General features: G+C 40.7%; 1 protein-coding gene across 1 annotated transcript in view; it reads right to left on the bottom strand.

Moving 5' to 3' along the window:
• Window positions 1-1,023: 1,023 nt before the first annotated feature.
• The window catches only part of CASQ2 (calsequestrin 2), a 118,137-nt gene continuing 93,129 nt past the window's right edge, over window positions 1,024-26,031 (bottom strand). The window contains exons 9-11 of the mRNA XM_069089279.1: window positions 13,192-13,292; window positions 9,059-9,133; window positions 1,024-7,751 (exon numbers count right to left, since the gene is read on the bottom strand). Of these exons, the coding sequence (XP_068945380.1) occupies window positions 7,530-7,751; window positions 9,059-9,133; window positions 13,192-13,292 (398 nt within the window). The 3' untranslated portion in view covers window positions 1,024-7,529. The remainder of the gene's footprint in view (window positions 7,752-9,058; window positions 9,134-13,191; window positions 13,293-26,031) is intronic.

The raw sequence follows: 26,031 nt of genomic DNA, 5'->3' as shown, positions 1-26,031 counted from the left end.
ACTGGCCCAGAATCATAGCTGTGCCAGTAACCACTCTAGTAACCCACGTGAAAAAGACTTGGTTGACCCATTTCAATTTTAGCAATTTTTCGTCAGAAAATAATGAGCATTGAACATGCCTCCATGCTGGCCCCTCCAGTGAAAACCTGAAAAGTTAAGATGCTAATCCAATTCTTCCATGGATCTTTAATCTCATGGATATGGTCACCCCCTCCTGTCATGTCTGCCCATTCCTTGAGACTCTATAATTCTGATACTGGGGGTTCTCCCAACAGTGCTGGAGACATTCCTCCAGATCTCTCAGCAACCTGTGGGTCCCAATGGAGAGCACACAGGCTGTGCTCAGTAAAGAAAGCTTGGCACCAATTGGCTGGCCATTGGCGATGAAGTCTTTCGCCATGACAGCTCATAGGATCTAAGACCATTCTTTGCCAAGGAGATTTGGTAGGTGGGGTGGGAAGGGGAACAAGGAAGAGTTTATTCAATTTACAAAATGATTCACGGTGGTATGCCTAAAAAGAAATGTCCACTGGTGTATTTGAAGTAAAATTTCATTTCTGCTCAACTTTTTGTGCATGCATACTTTGTGGGCAAGAGAAGCATAATTGCATTTGGTACTCTGGAATAGGGAGGAGGGAGCATGCTAAAGAAACAGATGATCCTCAGTCTATAGCTAAGAACAACTACATCGTATTTGATGTTTCAATAGCCACCTCCCCCTAAGAGCCAGAATGAGATTGGCCACACTGACCAGAGCCATTGCTCCATGGGCAGAGGACTAAAGCCTTTAAAATCCAGCACCAGCAAAAGCAATTACTAACCAAAGGTACACAAGCCTTTGTGCAGAGACAGCTTCAATCCAGCACTTCCTTGGGAATGAATTTTACAACCACTGCATCTTCCGTTGGGTCATTGGGTATGACAAAGCCTGACTTTGTGATTCTGACTCGGACTGTGTGCAGTTAAGTGGGTTCTGTTTTTGTTTTTAACATGTTCACAAATGAATCAACGCTAACCAGCAACTATCTGCACATGTAACTTTAATTGCAATCGTAACTTTTATCAAATGGAATCTTTTATAGTTGTGAAATTAGTAGCAAAATGTTAGTGTCTGTGACAAACACCAAGTCTAGCCTCCTGAGATTTGAAGTTTGGGTCCCCAAGTCCTAGTTTGATTTTTTTCCACCCTCCACTCCTCTCCCAATAAACTAAAACATTTTACACTTTGCATATTTTGTACTGTAAATCTTGGAAAATAAACAAATCCTAAATATATTAGTGTCACTAATTTTTTTTATGCTATGTTAATTCTGTCCTGAAAAGTAGCTGGTTATCAAGGAACATGGGATCTTAGCTTTCACTGAAATTATGATTCTTTTGTTAAAGGTAGAAGCATAGATATAGAGTGGCAGGGGACCTGCCATCCCATTTTACAGATGAGGAAGCTAAAGCCCATAGAGGTGAAGGGACTTGTCCAATGTCACACAAAGAGTAAATAACAAAGTTAGGATTTCAACTTGGGTTTTCCAATTCCAAATCCAACCTTTTCCACTATATTCCACTGCAAGATGTAGGTAAAAAAAAATCAAGACTATTAGAATAATAAAATCTAGGCTTATTGTACATGTAGAATAGAGATTTAACAAACTCCATGTAATGTTAAGTTTTATCATAAAGGAATACTGTTTAAATTGAAATGTTGCTGAAATCATTTTTCCAGCATGCAGAACTAGAGATAAAGTAGCTTCTCTGTAATAAATTCCATACATTTCATTTGTCAAGTGCTTTCTATAAACAAGACACATGGGTTTTGGTGCTATAAATGGTGTCAAAATCCTTATATTGATGGCTCCCTGCAGACATGGAGGACCCAGGTATCCCATTCTATAATTCTGATACAAGTTCTCCCAACAGTGCTGGAGGCATTTCTCTAGATCCCTAGAGAATCTAGTGGATAGTGTTTGTAGGGCTTTTAAATGTGATAGTTTTCTTTCTGATTTTGTCTCTTATGCATAGGATACTCTAGAGATCCCTTATTTAACCCACCAGAAATAGAGCCTGGATATCTGGCATTGTTCCCCAGTGGCAGTGCCAACTTGCCTTAAAAGCACCAAGCGTTGGGGCAGTTAGGTGGCGCAGTGAATAGAACACCAGCCCTGGAGTCAGGAGGACCTGAGTTCAGATCCGGCCTCAGACACTTTACACAATTACTAGCTGGGTGACTTTGGGCAAGTTACTTAACCCCAATTGCCCTTCCAAAAAAGCAAAAAAAAAAAAAAAAGCAACAAATCCTAAAAATAATTTAGAAGGTTTTTATTTGCAAAAAAAGGAATTAGGAAAACTTAAACTTAAGAGATCCTCTTTCTTATTTCTTCCCTATTCCCATCTTAAAGACCTCTATAGTTCCCATAAGCTGCAGTATTAGCCTGAGAATTGTTCCTTAGTTGAGCTAAAACTAGGGAAAAGGTCAGAACTTGGTTTTGCTCATTGCTCATTGCACTAGACAGGTATCCACCCTTGCATGGCTTCTGTCTTCTGTGACTGGCAACCATACTAGTTACTAGTTGGAACTAGTCTCTTTCCACCTCCTACTTTGGGACAAATGAGCCAGATTATGGAAACAGCTCTAGGCTCCTCCTTGAGGAAGGGAAACAAACCAGAAATAAGTCCCAGGGCTGGTAAATGTGACTGCTAAGGTGAGAGGCAAACCCTGATTGGCAAGGCTCATATCCCCACAACAAAAATGGAAAAAGACATTATCTATGCACTCAGAAAACTTCCAGTGGAATGTAAGGACAATAAATCATAAAGTAGAATATGATATGGCCTAAAACATTCAGAAGGGCTGGGATCCCATTGTTGGGGTGGGGGACCAGGGAAGCCTGTGATAGTGAGTAGGGTCTTGAAGGAAAAGTTCACTCCCCAATTAGAGGAGAATTAAAAAGTAGGCAATGCAAATGCAGAGATGTGCTAGAGGAGGAGAAAGGTGTCCTGCACCTTTATGTAGGACGCGTTCCACGTATGTACTACATGTCTTTTCACAAGGCTCATTTCTGGTGAATGGCGTAGGCGGGCTTAGTTTTGAAGATTGGGATGTTTTTATTGGAAATGCTGAAGGGAAATTACTCTAAGGAGGAAGCTCACCTTTTTCCCTATGCTTACCTACTAATCATTTTATGTGAGCAATGCAGGCAGCAGACAAGCAGATTCCTTCTTGGCAAGGGTAGGACCAGAGAAAGCACTTTAGTAACATTTAAGAACTCTTCTCTATGGCTCTGGAAATTTGTAAAATGCTATCTTCACACAACCCTGAGAGGTCAGTAGTGCTGGCATTTATTATCCTTATGGTATAGATAATAATACTGAGGTTCAGAAAGAATGCGACTTATATTTGCACTGTGGTGTGAATCCCACCTAAGACATTGATTAGATGTGACCTTAGGAGTCAATTAGCCTCTGGAGGCCTTAATTGGCAGTACAGTGGTTAGAGCATTAGGCCCAGAATTAGGAAGACTTAAGTTCAAATCCAACCTCAGATACTTACTAGCTATGTGACCCTAAGAAAGTCACTTAACCTCTATCTACCTCAGTTTCCTTCACTTCTCAGGGTTGTTGCAAATGAGATAGTCTTTGTAAAAATGGCTTAGCACGAGGGGCGGCCAGGTAGCACAGTGAGTAAGAGCACCGGCTCCAGTGTTGAGAAGACCTGGAGATCGAATCCCAGGCTCAGACACTTAGCACCCACCCAGAAACACCTGGCCGTGTAACCTTGAGCAAGTTACTTAACCCCAATTGCTTAGGGGCAGCCAGGTGGCTCAGCGAGTAAGAGCACCGGCTCCAGTGTCGGGATGACCTGGATCAAATCCAGGCTCAGATACTCAGCACCACACCCAGAAATAATAACTGGCCGTGTAACCTTGAGCAAGTTACTTAACCCCAATTGCTTTAAAAAAAAAAATGGCTTAGCACAATGCCTGACACATAGCAGGTTTTATATAAATGTTAATTCCCTTCTCTTTCCCTTTCTTCATTTTCCTCATCTGTAAAATGAAGGATTTGGACTCAATGGCCTCTGAGGTCCCTTTCAGTTCTGAATCTGTGATCTATGTCTGATATGGGATTTGAACCTACGTTTCTCTCTTGCCTTATAGCATGCCACCTCTCTGATCGCTTTATGGAGAAAGTTCTTCATAGAAGCAACGCACTCTTACCAAAAGGCATCTCTTGGGCCAGAGAACTAACTATTCCACAGAACCTACTTTGTAGCATGGAGTATTAGAATGTCCTTCAAATGTGACTGTTTTTTTCTCTTGAGCCCAGGACACTTCTCTGACAGGGCTACCAGCATTCAGGAAGGGTTCATGTGAATTTATTGGGCTATTATTCAAAGAAGAAAGAGGTCTATTTGAGGTTGACATTGGGGAAAGAAACTGCCTTGCTTTCCCACCAAATATTCCAGGAGCTCAGAACAGAAACAGAATCCTTTAATGGAAGGTCTTAGGGCCATTTCTAGGCAGAGCTAGAGACATGTCAGTGACTAATAGGAAGAGGCCTCCCAACAATCTGAATTTCTTCATAAATGGGCTTCCCAAATGGGATCCCAAGGGGAATAAAATTCTAGTAAGAAAATTGCAACAAGAGGGGCAAGCTGCACCTAAAGGGGTTTATGTTCAAGTGAACAATAGACCCATCCTTTTTTTGTTAGTTTTGCTGAAAAACAAAAACAATATCATAAGTATTATTACTCTCATTTTATAGATGAGGAGATTAAATCATAGGGCAGCCAACGGTACACAGAAAGTATAAGAGCTGGTATTAAAATCCAGCATGTCTGACTCCAAATCCAATCTTTTCTCACTACACCATAAATAAGTGTGTCATTAATGTGCCCTTAATAATTTTAACTAAAAGATTGATCCCACAGATTCAAAGAAAATGAATGATCAAAGCACAGTATTAGTATAAAGACGACAAAAGTCAATTTGAAATTTTAAAATAGGATGATTATTCTTACAGACAAATTTATAAGTTTTACCCATTCTTGACAATAAAACAATGAACCATTTTCCAGAACATGATGGGTAGCCCCATCTTCCTAATGCTTATTATCATCCTGGCTATTACTTCCAAAAGGAGTCTAGAAGAATCACACTTTTCTATGCTCCACTGGGTGAAATAGGTGGGAAAAAATTACTGGAACCCTATCCCTGAATACAGACATACTATAAGGGACAATAGGAAGAAACTTGCCTTGATTTGATTGAAAAGGATTTTTTGCACTCAACCCTTGAGAATGATCAAGACTAATTATTGATCTGAGGTCCCAACAGAAGACAAAACAAAACAGAATTGGGACATGACTCTGTTGATCTTTTGATGGGTCCATGAACTCATCAATGCAGATTATAACCCCTCCATGATTTTGTATCCTGTGAAATTCTCTTCCCTAAATCTTCCAAAAAAGGATCCTCTCTGCCCCCACCCACCCACCCCGCCATGCCCTGGAATCCATTTTCTGATTCTTTTCATGTCCATGAGGCACACAAATGGTCATTCCCCAGTCATCCATGTTGCTGAATTACTATTCAGCACTTTTACATCATTCTCACTTGTTCCTCCTCAGTCATTTTACAAACCCTAGAGTTCTGACACAGTGACACAATTTAAAGGTGATATGTTTGTGGAGGGGGACATAGCTTAACAGATCCCCCTGAGAAAGAAAGCTCAAAGATCAAGAATAGTCACTATCATCCCAGATTTAGGGACTGAATGGGCCCATGAACCAAAGCCCAGTTAGAAATAACAGCTTCAACAACTACTTTGCTGATTCATTTCCCAAAGGGTCCAAATGACATTCCACTGATGGTCAGATGGTCTTAGAAGCATCCCAGTATGCCCAAGCTGCACAACTTGAAAAGTATTTAAATCATATTGTGGAACAGTTCTCCAAAATCTTATACAGCAGAGAAGTGTATGAGGAAATAGGGCTAATTTTTTTCCCCCAGAGTGATTTGGTATAGGACAGTTCTCAGTAAGATATTTTAGCTAACAGTCTTCATGTATGAATTGACAATGTTCAAAGAATTAGAAGAGGCTTAAAAACACACAACACTACAACTACACTGAACATAATTTTAGCTTTCTTTGATTCTTCAGAAGGCACTTTAGGATCTCACAGTGTTTCGGGGTCATGATTATGAATCTTGATTCTGATTGCACTAGAGATGGGTAGAAGAATTAATTAATGGAGAGTTCAGTTTGATAAGATGTCAGAAAAAAAAAACCAGCTTTTGCCATGAAGGGAAAAATGCAATGATGGAGAAGAAACTACAGGCATACAAAGGTACATAATTTGCCAAAAGATTATGTCTCGCTAATGCACAGAGCTTTTGAGGTGAGAGGAAGGACATAGAAAAGGGGGTGAGCTGGAGATAGTGGCAATATTGTAACTACCATCCAATAAAATAAATGGTTTGATACTGAAAAAAGAACTATTACAATGCACTATTTAGCAAAGTTACAACTTTAAGGTTCTCACCCATTTCCATGAGCATGAACCATAGTGGACCTGTTTTGGAGTCTAGGTTCTAAACTAATTGAGCATATACCTAATTTAGGAGAATACTCCTAAATTTATTAAGGAGCATTTCCCATGGCATCTGATTCCAAGATTACTCTGGATTGGTGGGTTTTTCAAAACCTGATTTCTGTTGTTGTCACAGTCAACTATATGAAGTACACTTGAGAATAGATATGAGGACTTTTTAAAATTAATTAATTTATTTATTTTTATTTTGGAGGGCAATTGGGGTTAAGTAACTTGCCCAATGTCACACGGCTAGGTTTTTTTTTTGTATGTGTGTGTTAAATGTCTGAGGCCGGATCCGAACTTAGGTCCTCCTGACTCCGGGGCTGGCACTCTACTCACTGCACCACCTAGCTGCCCCTATGAGAGGATTTTTTAAAAAATCAAGACAGCTAGATATTGGTACTGTCATGATGCCTGTATCTTGGGGATAAGAGAAACAAGTTGCTAATTGCCGTTACATTATGAGCAATTTTTCTTGTCTTCTTGGGATGTCAGTCTTAAGACATGAGTCAGGACATTAAAACCAGACATATTCCCTATCCTCCCCCTTCTCACTCTCTAGTTCCCAGGCTATATCCGCCAGCAACCCTTCACATTGTATTAGAAAGGAATTGCTGAGTTTTCTTATTCTTTTTTTTTGGAGGGGGGAAGGCAGGTAGTTGGGGTTAAGTGACTTGCCCAAGATCACACAACTAGTAAGTGTTAAGTGTCTGAGGCTGCATTTGAACTCAGGTCCTCCTGAGTTTGGGGCCAGTACTCTATTCACTGCACCACCTAGCCAACCCGAATTTTCTTAAAATTGATAATAAGGAAGTAGAAAAGGAGGTCTTAAAAATAAAGAAAGGAACTCTTTGGGACTGCCTGCTCCTATTTCCCATTCTGTCTTTAAAGGATAATGAAGAAAAATGGTTTTGTGTATGTGAGAATTTCAACATGAGAACTAATCATCCTCATCGTCACTGTCATCGTCATCCTCGTCATCATCATCATCTTCTTCAGAGTTGTCATCATCATCATCATCGTCATCATCATCATCCTCAGCATCATTGTCATCATCTTCTGTATTTATTTTCCCAGAAAGTACATCTTCTATCCAGTCTTCTAGCTCTTCAGCTGTAGGTAGGTCATCATCATCTATTATGTCCATCCAGATACTGTCCGCCTACAATAGAGAAATAATGGGAGTTCATGGATAGGAGAGTAGAAGCTACTGAGGACTGACTGGGCTAAGATGTCCCTGAACATATTTAGGGAGGGTGTCTGAAGCTTCTGGCTAACTAAATATCATCTCTTTAGGTAGGAAAGTATGAGAATTAGATAATCTCAGAATCTGTTGGGACATCAGAAGACTTCTAGCCCAACCTGTATCTGTCCATGAATCTCCTCTACAAAATTCTTGAAAAGAGTCACCCAACCTCTTCTTGGGGCACCAAGTTACCTGGACTCGCTGTGGCCACTGCTTCAAAAAGGTCCATTCTCTCTGTATTCTTTTTAATAACTATCAGCTTTTATTCTTTGCACCTCCTGTAACTTTGTCTGTGCTTCCATATTGCCAGTGAATAGTCTTTCTGCTTTCCAGACTTTCTTTTTCTTTGTTTCTGTGATTCACTTAAAAGTCTTTAAGAGTTTTTCAAGGGACCTGAATTATTCAGATGATTTCCCTCATCTTACACTTGGAAGAGGAACTCTATACATTGGGAGACTTGGGGTTTTCCAAACCTCCCAGGTAATAATTCAAACGAGGGGGATTTGAGTTACAGGCAATCCCTGGGCACAGAAGAACACAATTGTTTCCCACCTGCTTCAGGGGGGAGAAAGGATAGGGAAAGCCCCCTTCCTTTCCCTCCCCTCTCCCACTCAGCTATCCCTACCTAGCTTGAGGCAAGAGAGACAACATTCTCTCAGAGGCCAAGACTGCATTTACACCCACTGTTGCTGCTGGTGCTAGAGAGGAAAGCTCAACCAGGTACTAGTTGCATGGCCTAAGGAGTTCTGGCACTGGGGAGGAGGGGGAAGAAGCAGAAATGGTTCTCTCTGTCTCTCTCTCTCTATCTCTGTTTCTCTGCTCCCTCCCTCCCTCTCTGTTTATCCCTCCTTCCATTTCTCTCTCTTTTCCCCTTCCTTCCTTCCTTCCTTCCTTCCTTCCTTCCTTCCTTCCTTCCTTCCTTCCTTCCTTCCTTCCTTCCTTCCTTCCTTCCTTCCTTCCTTCTTTCCTTTCTCTCTCTGTCTCTCTCTGCCTCTCTCTCTTCTCCTCCCTCCCTATCTGTCAAAGCCTAAATTCAAATTCTATCTTATTAGCTGTATGATCCAGGACAAGTCAAAATGAAGTATTTGTAGTCAATGGTGTCTAATGTCCTTTTCAGTTCTAACTCCGTGTTATATGATCTCTGGACTTCTCCAGGCAACATCCTGACACAGAAAAATATAAGCAGGAGGTTCTTACACTGTCTTCTAGTGTACGGTACTTACATCTGTTACATTCACTACTCCAATCTGTGGCTTGAACAGGTCGATCTTAAAAGTCTTCTCCCAGTAGGTAATGAGCTGTGACAACAAAGAATACACTTAGAAAACAGAATAAATTTTCCATCACCAAAACCACCCAACATAGCTGGACAAGTCTGCTATTCTAAAGCTCTTCTCATATGCTCTCCCAGTAGCCAGTCAAACCCATTCAAAGATTCTCTCCCACCAATCCAGGGTATAAAAATTGAGTAGTCAAAGAGGATAAATGACACAATCCTAGCCCTTGAGGCATTTTTAATATATGAGGAAATGGGAGGAACACATTTAAAGAGGTATAAGTATACATATAGTACAGGAACAGATTAATATAATTATGGTATACAGTTGGCATTCACATGGGATATGTAGCACTCTGAGAATGAAAGGATAGTGAAATGAGATGTTTCTTCTTTAATATCTCTCCTGTTATGTGACATTTGAAAAATCCTTATTCTGTATATAGGGAAATAACAAAAAGTCCAGTATCCAATGAAACTGACAATGTTTTGGCATGAAAGAAACTAAAAGAGAGAATCTGGATCCCTTGGACTAGCTTTGGGGAAATACTTGGTTGCTTGCTTTATTCCCAGTCTAGTGGAAGAATATGGGGATCTAGAAATGATAGGAATAAGGATATGGAGGTATGGGGAACAGAGGAAGATGTAGGGTCAGAGGAGAGAGTCAAGGCCAATATATGTAATTCACAGATTTAAAGTTCCTGCATAACATTGCAAGACTCAACTGATGAAAACCAGGTACTGTGAAAATGCATGTAAATGTGAATGGTTTGGAAAGATGTCCCAAAGCCCTCCCCTGCTGAGTATTGATTAAGGTGGCTGTCTGGAACTTGAAGGGTGCTGAAGAGGGGTGATCTCCAGACCTAGAACAATTCAGTTAAAGCAGAGCTAGAACTTAAAGAAGTTTAATAAAGCTTTATTGCATTTGGCAGAAAAATGTTAAAATAGGTATTTTTTAAAATTATGATTAATACCCATGACTTGGTCACTGATGTCATGACTCTGATAAATCTCTCTCTAGAGGCCTCTTGGTTTTGCCAGTGATTGTCCTTTTTTGTTTGCTTCTGTTTCTTTTTAAATCAAATTTGACCAAATAAACTTTGGATCCAGCTATTGTTAAGACTTGGAAGAATGAACCCAATTTGTTAGCACCCTTCAAGTCTTTCTGTTTTTAATACTTCGAGTGTGTGGGGACACACCCAGTTAAAGAAAAAACCCAGGCTATTTATTCCCAGATTGAATGTTAGCCAGCAAAGCTGGCTGCTGTTGACAGTAATCAGTATTTGCACTTGGGCTGTGACTTATACCCTAATATGAAGAGAGGTAAAGATATAGGCTCTCCTGTCCTAGGCTGTAGGCTTCTCATGATTTGTTTGCAGTCTCCTCTTATCTTTCCTAAGGCAAAAATAGGTACTGAAAATAATGGAGCTGAATCACAGAGAGTTTGGGTGTCTTTGCTAACTCTGGTATGTCTATGTCCTTCTAGAGTCTTTCACAGAACCTGGGGACTGGGAAAGGGGGCAGAAGCAGGAGAAAGTGGTGACTGTTGGCCTATCATGGTGGGGAACTTATTGCACTTTTCCTGGTGAGAAGGCAGAGAGTAGGGTGAAAGAAACATTTGGCAGATTTTCCTTTATGCCCATCCTGGTTGGACTAGGTCAAAGGATGAATCCATGAAGGGATGAGGAATGAGAAAGAAGGTAATGAGATTCAATTTGGCACAGGGGAAAGAATGCAGGATTCAGAGACAGAGGAAGACCTGGGTTTAAGTCCCAGACTTTGGGGCCACAGATGTTAAGGGTTAAATGACTTGCCTAGGGCAACACAGCTCCACAAAGTGGGTTCTGACAAGGAAATTAACCTCTCTGTGCTTCAGTTTCCCTTTTTTGAAAATATAATTTTGTTTCATAAAAGATTTCCCAATTACATAATAAATGAGAAAATCAGACATTTTAAATGTCTATTTAAAACTAAAACTTCTATTTAAATTTTAACTTTCTATTTCAAATTTAAATTTAAAAATTTTAGCATTTATTTTTAAAATTTTGAGTTTTAAATTCTCTCCCTCCCATGTCTCTCCCTGATACTTGAGAAAGCAAGCAACCTGATATCAGTTATACATGTGAAGTCATGCAAAACCTATTTCCATATTAGCCATGTTGCAAAATTAAAAAAAAAACAATAATAAAGAAAGTGAAAAAAGTCTGAGTCATTCCTTCAGTTTCCTCTTCTGTAAAATGATGATTTTGAACCAAACAGACTCTGAGTTTCTCCCTGCGCTGAATCTAAAATTCTCTAACCCTCATTTTGCTGTCCAAAGTCTCTTGTTGGGCCTGGGAGATCAGTTGCCTAGAAAGGATGACCCCAAGGGAACTCCAATTGTCCCTTTCCCATCCTCCCACTCCTCAAACTCCATGAAAAGGTAGCTAGGCTTGTGAGGAGGAAATAACACCCAGGCCTATTGTGTCTAGGACTGAAGTAGGAGTGGGGGAAATTGGGTGGAGGCCATAAGGCCCTGTGGGCAGTGACTGCTACCTCAGACTCCCCTGGTTCACATCTGACTTGGCAGACCTCTTTCCACTGGGGGAACACACAGATGCTTAGCAACGACACTGAAAAGAACTTTGAAGCTTACGGCAAAACACCCTGATACCTGTTCCAAAGGACGATTGTCTAGAACAGTATCTATGCTCCCCTCACCCACCTGTTCAGTTTGCCTCAGTGTGATGCAACTCTACTCAAAAAATAATTTTAAAAAGTGTCCCCAAGCTGCTGGGAAAAATGATTCTCTGGTCCCTCTCCTTTGTCTCTGCCTTCCAAGCCCATTCCTCAGGGCAGTAGGAACTGGGAGTAACTAAAACCAATTCAGAGGATCCTTAATGTCAAAAGTATTTTCATAATTGTATTGTTTACTATGATAACAAAATTCTTTTAATAATAATTTCATTATATTTTCATTATATTATATATAGTTACATTATATATATGTACATATATATCAGGTCTTTCCCAACTCTAAATCTATGATTACTATATATTACATTATATAAAATCATAATTTTATAATGTTTTGATTTTGAATATGGTAAATATCAACAGTTTGAATATAGTAAATATGAACCACACAAACAAAAGCTCATGGGCTAGGAGAGGGTCTTCAATTAATTTTTAAGAGGTCCTGAAACTAAAACGAAAAAAAATTGAAAGCTGCTACTTTAGGGGCCCAAAGGGTGTCTCTGGTTTCCAACATCCACAGAGTGAATGCTTCTGCCAACTCAACTTCTTGTGTTTCTGCAAGGTACTGAATTCAGAATTGTCCCTGATAACCAAGATACCATTTAGTCTCACAGGGGATCTGAGATTCAACAGGACCATTCAAATCTACACAGATGATCTTTCTTGTTTTACTCTCCTTATGCTTCATGTTTGTGTACCCCTTCTCCCCTCACCCACTAAGAAAAAGAACTGTACAGGGTGACTAGGTGGTGCAGTGAATAGAGCACTGGCCCTGTAGTCAGGAGGACCTGAGTTCAAATCTGAACTCAGACACTTAGCACACTTACTAGCTGAGAGATCTTGGGCAAGTCACTTAACCCCAATTGCCTTGCCTTCCTTCCTCCAAAGAAGCAAAAAACAAAAACAAAAACAAATTTAAAAAACCCTGTAACAAATGCAGTGCAACAGGGTCTTGCCAGGGGACACCAAAATTTAGAGAGTGCTGATAGCCTGTGTACTCCTACAGTAGAAGTGTAGGGAGAAAAAAACAACAACTAAATTTAGCAACTATAATTAGTTAAGAATAATTAGTTAAAATAGGAAGCAATTAGTTGATATGTTTCCTCACCCACGGCAGGTGAGTTTCTCCTGAGCCCAGCCCTTCCCCCTTCCCCTCCCACCCCACAATTTCCCATGTCTAGTAGCTGCCTCATGGACTCCTCTTGGAGTCTTGCCTATTCCTCCACCCCTACCAATTGAAGTTCTCCTTTAAAATTTTTATTTGAAGGTGTATTTCATGGCACTTGCCTCAGGTATCAAAATTGCTAACAAATATTTGACTACAAAGGAGACTAAAGGTCTTACCATTGGGAAATCATCTGGGTCAATCCACACTATACTCAGATCAGGATTGTTGGTATTGTCCCTGGCAACTTGTTTCAGGATCTCCAGGAACTCAAAGCCATCTGAAACAATGTTTATAACATTAAGTAGCACATCTATCCATGTTGCTTCTAAGATGGAAGGAAGAGAAGGGAAACCCAGTGAGACAGATGTATTTCCAAGGCCACTGGACAAATGGTATAAATTGTAGGATATTTGTGTCAAATTCTACCAAAATTCAGTTATTTGGGAACATAGCCACGCAACAGCAACTCTATACTTTAGTTGATATATAATATTATTAATGTAGCTGCTCCCTCCTTTTGTGAAAATGGATCCCATTCATGCCTTCTTCTCTGTGATTCTTGACCATGTCCTCCAGCTGATCTGCCAGAAAAGGTTAGAGACTTTTCTCAAAGTCAGGGCTTCAACTTTTTTTTGTGTCATGGACCCCTTTGATAGTTTCATGAATCCTATAGATGCCTTCTCAGAAAAAAATGCTTTAAAATTCATAAAACAAAATACTGTTACCAAGGTAATCAATGATATTGAAATATAATTGTCAAAATACATGTTTTTTAAAATTTGTAGACTCAGGGGCAGCTAGGTGGCATAGTGGATAGAGCACTGGCCTTGAAGTTAGAAGGACCTGAGTTCAAATCTGCTCTCAGACACTTCCTAGATCTGTGACCGCAGCAAGTCACTTAACTCCAATTTCCTCAAAAAAAAAAACCCCCAAATAACTAACCCCTGCTCTAAGTCTTTAAAAGTCCAGCATAGTGCAATGGATAGAATACTATGCTTGGAGTCAGCAAGAACTGTGGCCTCTGACACTTACTGTGTCACCTGTTCAAGCTACATAATCTCTCTGAGCCTCAGTTTTCTTTTTTGGGGGGGAGGGCAGGACGATTGGGGTTAAGTGACTTGCTCAAGGTCACACAACTAGTAAGTGTGTCAAGTGTCCAAGGCCACATTTGAACTCAGGTCCTCCTGACTCCAGGGCTGGTGCTCTATTCACTGCACCACCTAGCCACCCCAACTTCAGTTTTCTTATTTGTAAAATGAAGGGATTGGATACAATGACCTCTGAGGTCCCTACCAACTCTAAATCTATGATACATGAAAAAGGTTGAAGAATCAGTACATCAGAACTTAAAAAAACCAACCTAATTCAACAACCACTTACTGAGTGCCTACCACATGCCTAGGAGCCTCCACCCCTACCAATTGAAGTTCTCTTTTAAAAATTTTATAGAAATCAATACCTCTAGGCATTAATTTATAGGAGAGAAATATTCAGCCATGTGTCCAACCTAGACACAAGGTAGATACTGATGAGCTTTCTCAACTTTACACAAGGAAACTATTTTGCTTCCTGATGATTCAAAATACATTGAGAAGCTACCTAAAGTCAGATTGACCAGCCTGAGAGCCCAGGGGGCATCATTTTTTTTTCTCCCTCCCCCACCCCCACCCCCTCCACCTCATCTTGTTTCTGCTGTAATACTTAGCCAGATACCTTGGTGCCTTTTCTATCTAGAAAGAAAGCTTTCTACTCAGAGGGAAGCTGACCTTGAACTTTTTAATTTTGGCAACTGGATATCCTGTGAGACCAGTTCAACAGCTCCAGCTCTGCTTTGCTATGTAAAGCTGAGAGTCTGTTCAAATTGCTTTACCTTCAGGTCTCCAGGGGGTGAGAAGCTGAGACGCTCATAAGCATTTAGATGAGAATCTCTTAGAAGACTTTATAATTAAAAGAAAAAAAAGGATCAGGCACCTCTGTAACTTAAAGGGAGAGTCTGGATCCAAGTACCAGCCAGGATGACAGTCCCTGGGACATCTATCACAGCATCATAGAATCACAGCATAAAGAGTCATCTTGGCTGGTCTCTACCCAGAACGTGAATTCCTAAATATCCCTAAAAGCTCTTCCAACCTGAGTTGGAGGACCTCTAGGGCTGAGAAACTCATTAACTCCCAAGGGGGCCTATTTCATTTTGGGGACTGGGCTAATTAGAAAGTTCTTCATTGGAATCATATGAATCATGGAAATACAGTGAAGGAATTTCACTATTACATTCTGCCAGGCACTGTTTATTTGTGTATATATTTTCTGTCACCTAATAGATTATAAATTCCTTGAAGGTAGGGATATACCTGGTACAACTTTGTATTCTTCAATACATTTGCTTTTCTCTGTATCGTGCTGTTATTTGTACTCACAATGCTTAATTCATCCTGTATCACAGGAGCTTAATAACTACTTGTTGAATAAATGAATGAACCTTCAGAGATCTTCTGGCCCAATCCTCTACCTTATAAAGTAGACCTACAGGTAGGTGAATGTCTAATCCAGGGGTGGGAAACCTGGGGCTCTCTAGGTCTTTGGGTGTGGCCCTTTGACTGAATCCAAACTTCTCAGAACAAATCCCCTTAATAGAAGGATTTGTTCTGTAGAACTTGGACTCAGTCAGAAGGTCACACCCAAGGACATAGAGGGTCACAGCTTCCCACCCCTAGTCTAATCATTCAGTGCTGGTGATTGTTCTTAAAGTTTTCAAATGATTGATACCACTTGGGATAATAATAATGGAAAACTGTCCATCAACATTCCTGTTCCATTTTATACTCCTCCATCATCACAAATGGGAATGAGTTCTTCAGGCAGACATCTTCCACTTCCTACTGCAGCTGCCCCATGCCCCCTCCCTGCCCTGCCCCCAGCCCATCCCCACCCCCACAGCCTCTTCTTCCTTTGGTAAGGGAGCACCTGCCAGATCTATAGAGAATATGACCATACCCATAGCTCCTCTCCAGCAGCTAATTCCTTTATCTATTTCCTTGACAGTCAAGAAACTATTCCTCCTATCAACTGAAACTCTTTCATTAACTTCTGGCTCTTCTCTGCTTTTAGTTCCCATCTCCACTCTCCTCCTCCCTCAGTCTCTACCCTTATCACACATGCAGCACAATCTTCATCTAAAGGATTATTACTGGAAGTCAGTTAAACCACTTGGTGGCTTTCTCTTCTAAAAGCTAAATAATCTCATTTCCTTTCACTTTTTTGGATAGACTCTTTTTAAATTGTTTCTGTCTTTTTTCCTTATCCCTCAGCTCCTCTCTGCATGCCCCATTCTCTGGATGCTCTCGACTAAGGGTTTATTTTTTTTAAGTTTTATGATTCAGATAAGACATAATACAATACCCTTTCTGGTTGGGCATCATTATATATCATGCTCTTTAGAAATATTTTTCTAATTGAACAAAAACCCATTTTCTCTACATCCCACTTCCTCCCCACAATGAAACAAAAACAACAACAAAAAAAACCTCTAGTAACAATTATGCATAGTCAAGCTCTAACATTCTTTTTTTTTTTTAGAAGACAAATCAATACCATGATTGCTTTCTTTTCTATGACACTGATGGCTAACTTGTGGTTCACTATGATCTCTAAGTCTTTTCCCTCCATCATTATATCTATGTTTTCCTGATCTCGTACACAAATGAACTTTTAATTTTGTTTTGGCATTATTGTTCATTATCTGTATCACCTTGTACCCATCTTCTGGAATCTAATTCATTTTTATTTATTTTAAAAAATTATGTATTTGGGGCGGCCAGGTAGCACAGTGAGTAAGAGCTCCGGCTCCAGTGTTGAGAACACCTGGAAATCGAATCCCGGGCTCAGACACTTAGCACCCACCCAGAAACACCTGGCCATGTAACCTAGAGCAAGTTACTTAACCCCAATTGCTTAGGGGCGGCCAGGTGGCTCAGTGAGTAAGAGCACCAGCTCCAGTGTCAGGATGACCTGGATCAAATCCGGGCTTGGATGCTCAGCACCACCCCCAGAAATAATAACCGGCCGTGTAACCTTGAGCAAGTTACTTAACCCCAATTGCTTAAAAAAAATTATGTATTTTTAGTTTTCAATATTCACTTCCACAAGATTTTGAGTTCTAAATTTTCTCTTCCTTCCCCCATCCCAAGATGGAGTGCAATCTGATACAGGCTCTCATATACATTCAGTTAAATATATTTTCACATTAGTCATCTTGTAAAGAAGAATTAGAACCAATGGGAGGAACCATGAGAAGGAAGAAAGAAACAAAGAGAGAACAAATAGTCTGCTTCCTTCTGCATTCAGACTCCATAGTTCTTTTTCTGGATGCAGATAACATTTTCCATCATGAGTCTTTTGGAGTTGTCTTAGATCCTTGCATTTGAATTCATTTTTAATAGTGACATTTTCTAATTTGTTGGAGACATTTTTGAATTTGACCCTTATTATACAGAGTGATTTTGTTGGATTTGATGTAGGTATGCAGTGGGTAGAGCTCTACGCTTGGAGTCAAGAACACCTCAATCCAAATCTGTCCTCAGACCTTTACTAGTTGGGTGACCCTGAGCAAGGTCCCTTGCTTCAGTTTCCTCAACTGTAAAAATGGTGATAATAGCAGCTCCCTCCCAGGGTTGTTGTGAGGATCAAGTGAAATGACACTTACAAAGCACTTAGCATAGTGCTGTCACATAGTAGGCATTACAGAAATGTTTGCTATTATCATTGTTGAATATCATTACTTGTTTCTTTATAGGTTGAAAGCACTATCCAAATAAGTTGTGAAGGAATTCTCTCCTGTGGTATGCGTGCTGTGCTACCTAAATCGCTGGGCTACTCAGGTGGATGCAACCACACCCCCTAAGTTACCCTAGTCTGTGTGGAGGCTGTCTTGTTCCACCCCAATACTCTCTGAACCCGACCACACAGCCATAGGGAACAGCTACTGTACCACCATTAAGGATATTGGAAACAGTATAGGTAATTCTAGTAGAATGACCTGTCCAAATGCAGATATGCTCCAAAGACCACTCCTTACCTCCCACCCCATTAAAGTCAAGGATAAATTAACAAATGACTGAGTACTATTAAACTTTCACACCTTTCGTTCAATCTGACATGTATGATGCTTGGGAGGAGAGAGAGAAAATCCACCTGGGTACTCCCTGCATTTCCTGAGAAGGGGTGTGGCATGCAAAGGAAGGACTATTCTCTCTCCTGATGGTCTGTCTGGGTCCCAATCCACAGAATAAGGAAGTTGTTTATTTTTGGAATAGAGGCCCCAAATTTAAACCTACTTTGCTGCTTTTCCCAGAATCAAGGGGGGTACTAAGAATACCATGTGGCTCATCTGAAATTTAACAGCAATGGGGAAGTATAGAGAGTACCTTTTACATTTTGGCAAAAATGGCAAAACTAAGGTTATCCTACTAACAGAGTGGAGGGGCTTCATGTACAGAAGTATTAAAGATAGGGAATCAGGTTCAGTGAGATCAGGGGGAAGTTCAAAGGTACTTTTTGAAAAGGGGGAGATATTCTCCTAAATTCTGAGTAATCATTTGCAAAGGACAGAAATGGGGCCTCTGAAACTAAATGTGAATCTTGTTCACTTTTCAGTCATTTTTGAGTCATGTCTGACGCTTGGTGACCCCGTTTTAGGTTTTCTTGGCAAAGATACTGGAGTGGTTTGCCATTTCCTTCTCAGGTTAATTTTATAGGTGAGGAAACTGGGGCAAACAGGGTGAAGTGACTTGCCCAGGGTCACCCAGCTAATAATATCTGAGGCCAGATCTGAATTCAGGAAGAGGAGTCTTTCTGACTCCAGGCCTGACACTCTAATTGTTCATTTAGCTTCATATTTTTCAGATCTCAGAGAGGTAGAGTACTTAAAAATACCCAGGCAGGCATCCCTTGGGCAAGAGTTTTCCCCTTTATTATTAGATACCATAGACCTGGGATAAAATGAAAAAGGACAGGTCTCAAAAGATGCTTATTTTCCATGACACACTGAGGCACTTCTGGCCTCAGGCAGGGGCCCAGACTTTCAGTCTTGGAATCTCTGTAGCCAAGATTAAATGATGAGCACCCAACAAGGTGATTATTCCACTTGGCTGCTGCCTCCCCAAAACAAGAAAGTGTTTAGAGGTCTTCTTGGGAATTGGGCTCCTCATGAGAAAGGAAACATGTGATTATGGCCCCAACGTCCCAAGGCAGAAACTGGTAGGACTGAGGCTGTGTCAGTTTCCTGGGGGACCTGTCCTGGGACAGTCTCATTCACTTCTGCAGGAGCCGAGGTCTCATATAGCCAAGGAATGTCTCAGAAGCTGGCAGCCAGCCCAAGAACAAACACACCTACAAAGCCTCAGGCCCCTTCTGCCCCTTGGCATTCTTGCTTCACTTTCTCCCCCAGAAAAAGTGAAGTGACATCTCCCAGGGGAACTGTGTGTGCTAATCATCTTAATGCAAAAGAAGTCCCTGAGAAGCAGACTAGCTGGATTGAAGTGACTTAGCCTTATTCTCTGCCTTCTCTGAAATTGGACTTTTCCCCCATCGAAGTCATGCCATAGTTTAACCTTGCTGTTGCTTGTCTGCATTTGGTTAGCACAGTTAAGTTTGTAGACAAGCAAGAGTCGCACCTCCTGGAGATTATGTTTGGAGATTTGTTCTGTGAATCATTGGGTCACTGGAGTATCCAGGAAGACTGCAGAAACACTCAGAGAGGGGGAAGCATTGCCAGAATTCTGTCCTTACAATGTTCTCTTTCTCCTCCCTCTCTTTCTTACCTATCATTCCTCTTACACACTCTCTTTTCTTTAAGTTGTGCTTAGGACCATGGATTTAGAGCTGAAAGGGGCCTTCAAGGCCATTGAGTCTAATCCTTTTATTTAAAAGGTGAGTATTGAGGCCCAGAGGCTAAATGACTTACCCAGGGTCACCCAGCATGTGGTTCTATGTCTTCCTGATTCCAAATCCAGAACCCTACCCTGGACACCATGCTGCCTTCTCAAGAACTAATGTATGTATACATATATGTGTGTATACATACACACATCCAAGTATATACATACATGTATACACACATACACATATAGTTAGTAATGTATGTGTATGTGTATATATTATGTGTGTATATGTGCATATATATGTATTTATATATTTATGTATATATTCCAGGATTAGATGGGATCAGGATGCTATGCAGGGGTATTGTGAGTCTCAAATGAGATAATACATGAAAAATACTTTGTAAATTGTAAAGCACTATATAAACACATGTGACTATAATTATTAATAGCCTCCAGTCAGCAGTCCTCTAGGCTGGTGATTACTCCTGCATTTCTGCTGAGCCCAAACAGTGTTTGGAGAGCAAAGCAGGATGTGCTGGTAAGTGTTTAACAATCAGGCTCTCTGAGGGAAAAAAAGTACGCACACACACTTTTAAGTTTCAATTGCACTGACTTTCTTAAGTTTAGACAATCAACAAAACGATAAATCAAGCTGATTTATAGTGATCATAGATTTCTGAGTTGTAAATACTTTAAAATTGTAATAGTTTTTGCAAGTTCATTAGAGCTGGCTTCAACGGAGCCCTGGTGGTAGGATCATAGACTTCACCGTTGCCATCTATAAAATGAATCATCAGCTCTAAAAATCATGTGATTTCAGAGTTGGAAGGACCCTCAGGGGGTATCTAGTCCAACCTAAATCAAAACAAGAATCCTGTGTACAACACGTCTGAGAAGCCTTTTTTTTTTAACCTTTCAAAGAGGAAGAAACACTCTAGCTCCTGAGGAAGCACAGTTACTATTAGCATAGTGCCAATTGTTAGCAATTTTTTTTTTCCTTATATCAATCCCAAAACTTCCTTTTCCAATGTTCACTTATGGCTCCTTGTCCTGTCTTCTAAGGTCATAGAGAATAATTATAATCTGTCTTCCACATGACAACCATTTAAATACTCGAAGGCAGCTCTTATGTCTCCCTGAAGTCTTAACTCCTTTAGGTTCTCCGTGCCCAGCTCCTTAAACAGAACCTCCATATGACATGAACTTGAGGCCTTCCACCACCATTCTGGTTGCCCACCTCCAGGACATCCTCCAATTTATCAACAGCCTTTCTTTTGCAATCAGTGGTGCTCAGAACTGAATAGAAGTCTGCAGATGTAATCTGGCCAGGTTAGAATTCAAAGAGACCATTACCTCCTTACTCATAGACACTAATCCCCTCAGCACAGCCTGAGATTCCATTAGTCTTTTTGGCTGTCATGTGACACTGTTGGCCCACATTGAACTACTAATACCCCTAGATTTCTTTTTCCAGACAAAGGTGCACAACTCCCAAACTAAAGATCACAATGGCCAATGCTGGCTTTTGGGAAGCCTCTGGAGCATTACCATGGATTTCCTTACCCCTCAACCTTTCCTTACCCCTCAACCTTTCCTTACCCTCAGCCCTTGGTTTGGGTTCCAGTCACATGAACTAGAATTGGTTTTATGGGCAAGATGCCTCTTCCAGTACTGCTGACTGCCTTTTTAATGCACATGGTTGGATAAAGGAGCCTATTTATGTGTCTTTTTTAGTCTTGTTGATCTCAATCTGATGCCTTTTGGAGATCATAGCTAGAGTATATGTGGGAAAGCTGGACTCCTTTTTAATACTTCCTTCTCAACCAGAAGTCCCTGAATGATATTAGTGAATAGATGACAGACACTTTGCTTTGAGAGAACTTATGGAATTTGATTTTACCAAATAAGTTCTTTTTTTGGTAATCAATAGACAGTAAGTCAAACTTAGTGGTGTTTTATGTTCTTTCAATTAACTGAAAGATCATAAAAATGTGGGCCATGGTTGATTATTATTTGGAAAAGCCTACTCCCTACTAATACCCCCATCAAAGATGCAATAGATTTGTGTGCAGATGACTTTCAGAAACATTTTGCTTAGTTTGGTGAATTTAAGTCATGGTTTGGGGCAGCTAGGTGGTGCAGTGAATAGAGCACCGGCCCTGGAGTCAGGAGGACCTGAGTTCAAATCTAACCTCAGACACTTAACACTTACTAGCTGTGTGATCTTGGGCAAGTCACTTAATCTCAATTGCCCTGCCTTCCCCCTTCCAAAAAAATAAAAAAGACAAAAAAATTAACTTGTAGTTATTAATGTTCTTTTGGTCAACTTTTTTTTTTTTTGCTATTATAGAGGTCTGAGATTTTTCCCTGCCTTTGATATCTTACCATCCTTCAGATCCCTCAATGATCTAGCAGCTGTTATCACTTCAAGGAGAAACCTCCTCTATCTCTACTTGATCTATTCTTCCTTCTTTTCCCATCTTTGTTCTCTTTCTAGCCACTTGTCTATAAGCCCCCTTGGGGACAATGATGTTGGAGTCCAAGTGTGGCCTCAGACACTTACTAACTGTGTGACCCTATGCAAATGTCTTGTCTCTCTGTGCCTTGGTTTCCATGGGGATAATAATAACACCTAACCTTAGGCTTATTGTCAGGATCAAGTGAGATAATATTTGTAAAGCACTTTCCAAAATTTAAAGTGCTATGTAAATGTATTATTATTGATGGAAAAAGTAGCTAATAATAACTTTTGTAGATCTTTTTCATATTTCTTTTGTTTGCCAGTCCTCCTTTCTTTGGATGCCTTTGGGATGAATTTGTTTAATCGGATATCTTGTCATGCTTTTTTGTTTGTTTTTTGGAGGCAAATAGGGTTAAGTGACTTGCCCAGGGTCACACAGAAAGGCAAGGCTCTGAGGCTGGATTTGATCTCAAATCCTCTTGACTCCAGGGCCAGTGCTCTACTCACTGTCCCACCCAGCCATCCCCACACTTTGTCTAAACTTTTTCTATCCTCCATTGCTTCTCTCTGCTTTATGAAGTGATCTGATCATAAATGTCAGTCAATAAGCACTGATTAATCACATACTATATTCCAGGCATTGGAGACACAAAGAAAAGCAGAAGATGGTCCCTGCTTCCAATCCCCCATCATCCTTATTTTTAAGATTTTTTAGAGACAAGTTTAGATTCTGACTTGGGTGGCCTTTGAGAACTCTCTCTCTCTCCATTTGGCAATCAAGTCAAATGACTGCTGTTGCAGGTGCTTCTAGGCTCTCCTCCTCTCCCTGTTCTGGTAATTAATGTCCACTAACTAAACTTCTAGAAGAAATAATCATAACTGATGTTGATATCAACGCTGGGCCTGGAATCAGGAAGACCTGATTTCAAATCTGGCCTCAGACACTAACTAGCTGCATGACCTTGGAGAAGTCACTTAAATCTGTCAGTTTCCTCATCTGTAAAATGAGCTAGAGAAGGAAAAGGCAACCCGCTACAGTATCTTTGCCAAGAAAACCCCAAATGGCATCATAAAGAGTCAGACATGACTCAAATGACTGAATAACAACAGCAACTAGTTCTGTTAAACATTTCCCACTTTTTACTTTCAGCTATTTGTTTAAATGATTAATGTTTCAATCATTTTAATTGCACATCATTGTTTTCCCCTCCCAGGATTATTAATATAGCAGTCCCTAGAGAGCAATATAAATGTCAGACATCATCATCACCATCATTACCATCATCATCATCATCAATTAGCTTAGAAGACTTATGAGGATCAATGGTGCCTCACTGTATTGGGGGAGCAGGTAAAAGAATATGTGACTTTATTTGTGTTAGGAATCTCTGCTGACGCAGATTGGTGCCTGATCTGCAACTTCTAGTCTCAGAGAGTTACCTAGGGGAGCAGAAGGTTAAATAACTCCCAGTGTCACACAGCCACTTTATATCAGCAGTGGGACCTGAACCTGGCTCTTCTCTATTCTGCCTCTCACACAGCTACAGCACTTTACAAGCTCTTTTTTTTCCAGTCTTCTGAGATAAGGGATAGATGAATATTCATTTTGCATTTAGGAAATGAGGCTTGGATTGGAGAATCAACTGATCCCTGGTCACAAGTTAATGGTAGGGCTATGTTTCAAGCCCCAGGTTTCTGGTTCCATGTCTACACCTCTTTACAGGTGTTTTGCAAAGAAGATAATGGATGCAAAAGCATTTTGAAAAGCAGAAAGCTCTGTAAAAATGTAAGGCATTGTTAAGTTTGTTCTAAGAAGCCAGATGATCAATTAGCCTTTGAATTTATATTTTCAGTTTATCTCAAAAAAAAATTAAAATTCCAGAGGCAGCAGCAGCTGCTGTCGTGGTACAGGGCTTAGACATTCACCATTTGCAGGCCCCTCACTTAATCTGGGAGAGATACAGAGACTGGCCCATCTTTCCATTTCAAGCTTGTTAGCACTCACATTCTGTGTTCCCAAGGAGGATATCCATCTAGGGGGCACTCATGTAGAAACACCACTTTGCAAAACCTTTCATCAAGTCCTATAAAGAAGATGTCAAATTTATTCAGACACATCTGGGGGTCGGCAGGAAAGAGATGCATTCATTTTCAAACCTGTCAAATGAGAGGCTACCCAAGCTGGCTCTCTAAGCAACCACACAGAAAGCCAGAGAAGGGGGGCTTCACTAGAGAAGAAAGACAAGGCAATTCAACCAGGAAATCTCAAAAAATATCCAGAGACCTGGAAAAACGTCCTTTCCTGGCTAGACCTTCCAGGGAGTTGGCAGAGGAAGGTCCTATTAGCCAAAGATTTAGAGCATCTTAGTACAACAATATTTCTCCAGCCTGGGAAGGGCTGAAGTAGCCTGCATCCTAGAATTACTGGAGGCCACTGGTAGGATTGGAATAATAACAGCTTGCTTTTCTTGGGTAGTTGAATATTTGCTATCTCATCTGAGTCTCCCAAAACCCTGTGGGGTGGGTAGAGTCAGTATTATTATACCCACTTTACAGATGAAGAAATTGTGACTCAGAGAGCTGATATGACTCTCCTAAGGTTCTATAACTGAGACTTGGACCAAAGTTTCTGATTCCAAGTCCAGTGTGCTTTCTTCTATACTGTCTAGGCAGTAAAATACTTGGGACCCAGGCTTATGGAGTTTACAGCACAAATACCAATAACTCACATTTATATAACACCCAAAGATGTCATACACACACACACACACACACACACACATCATTCCATCCAATCCTCAGGAAGATCCTGTGAGGCAGATGTGATTTACACCATTTTACAAGTGAGGAAGCTGAGTCTGACATTGCACACCTACTAAGTGCTAAGTTGAGATTTGAACCCAAATCTATTCGACTACAGGGATTTCCAGGCAGCATGGGGGAAGTGGAAGGATCACTGGATTTGGAATCTGCTGCTTTGTACCTGTGTGACTTTGGTACTCAGTTTCCTCATCTATAAAATGAAAGGATTGTGCTACATGAAGGGCTTAGTAAACCCTTTTATCTTTAAAGTCCAGGGCCTTTATGATAAACTATGGGCATCCAGAAGACTTGAAAGTCCTAATCGAAGCAGAGAATACAAATCCTGAAAATGGTGAGGAGATAGGAGAGAAGGAGCTCAATCATCTTTCTGAATTGAGACTGGCTTGAAGCGTCCATGCTCTGCCCCCCTTGGAGAGATGTTATCTTGTTCCTTCAATCCCTTTCTTCCCCTCATTCTCCCTTCTCTTCTCCCTGGCATTGTCTCTTTTCCACCTGGCTACTTGAACAGTGTGTGCTGCCTGCACAGGATCACACTGGGAAGGCTGTGAAATTGACCACTGAACTGGATGTCGAGAGTCCTGGGTTCTAGGCCTGCCACCAACTAACTAGCTAAGTGACCTTAAGGCATTTGACTTTTCTGAACGTCGTCTGTCAAAAGAGAAGGTTAGACTAAATGACCTCCCAGATTCCTTCCAACTGGAAAATTCTGTGAAGGCATTGTGCTGGTCTGCCTTCCCAGACACTCTGTGGCACCACTACTGACCATGGTCTTTCTATTTCAGGAAGAGCTTACACATGCCTCTTTGTGTGTGTGTGTGTGTGTGTGTGTGTGTGTGTGTGTGTGTGTGTGT

This window comes from Petaurus breviceps, unplaced genomic scaffold (assembly GCF_028583685.1).
Source record: "Petaurus breviceps papuanus isolate PSGF00001 unplaced genomic scaffold, PetGlider_PUasm1.0 186, whole genome shotgun sequence".
NCBI lineage: Eukaryota > Metazoa > Chordata > Mammalia > Diprotodontia > Petauridae > Petaurus > Petaurus breviceps.
This window is presented reverse-complemented; position numbering and strand designations above follow the sequence as displayed.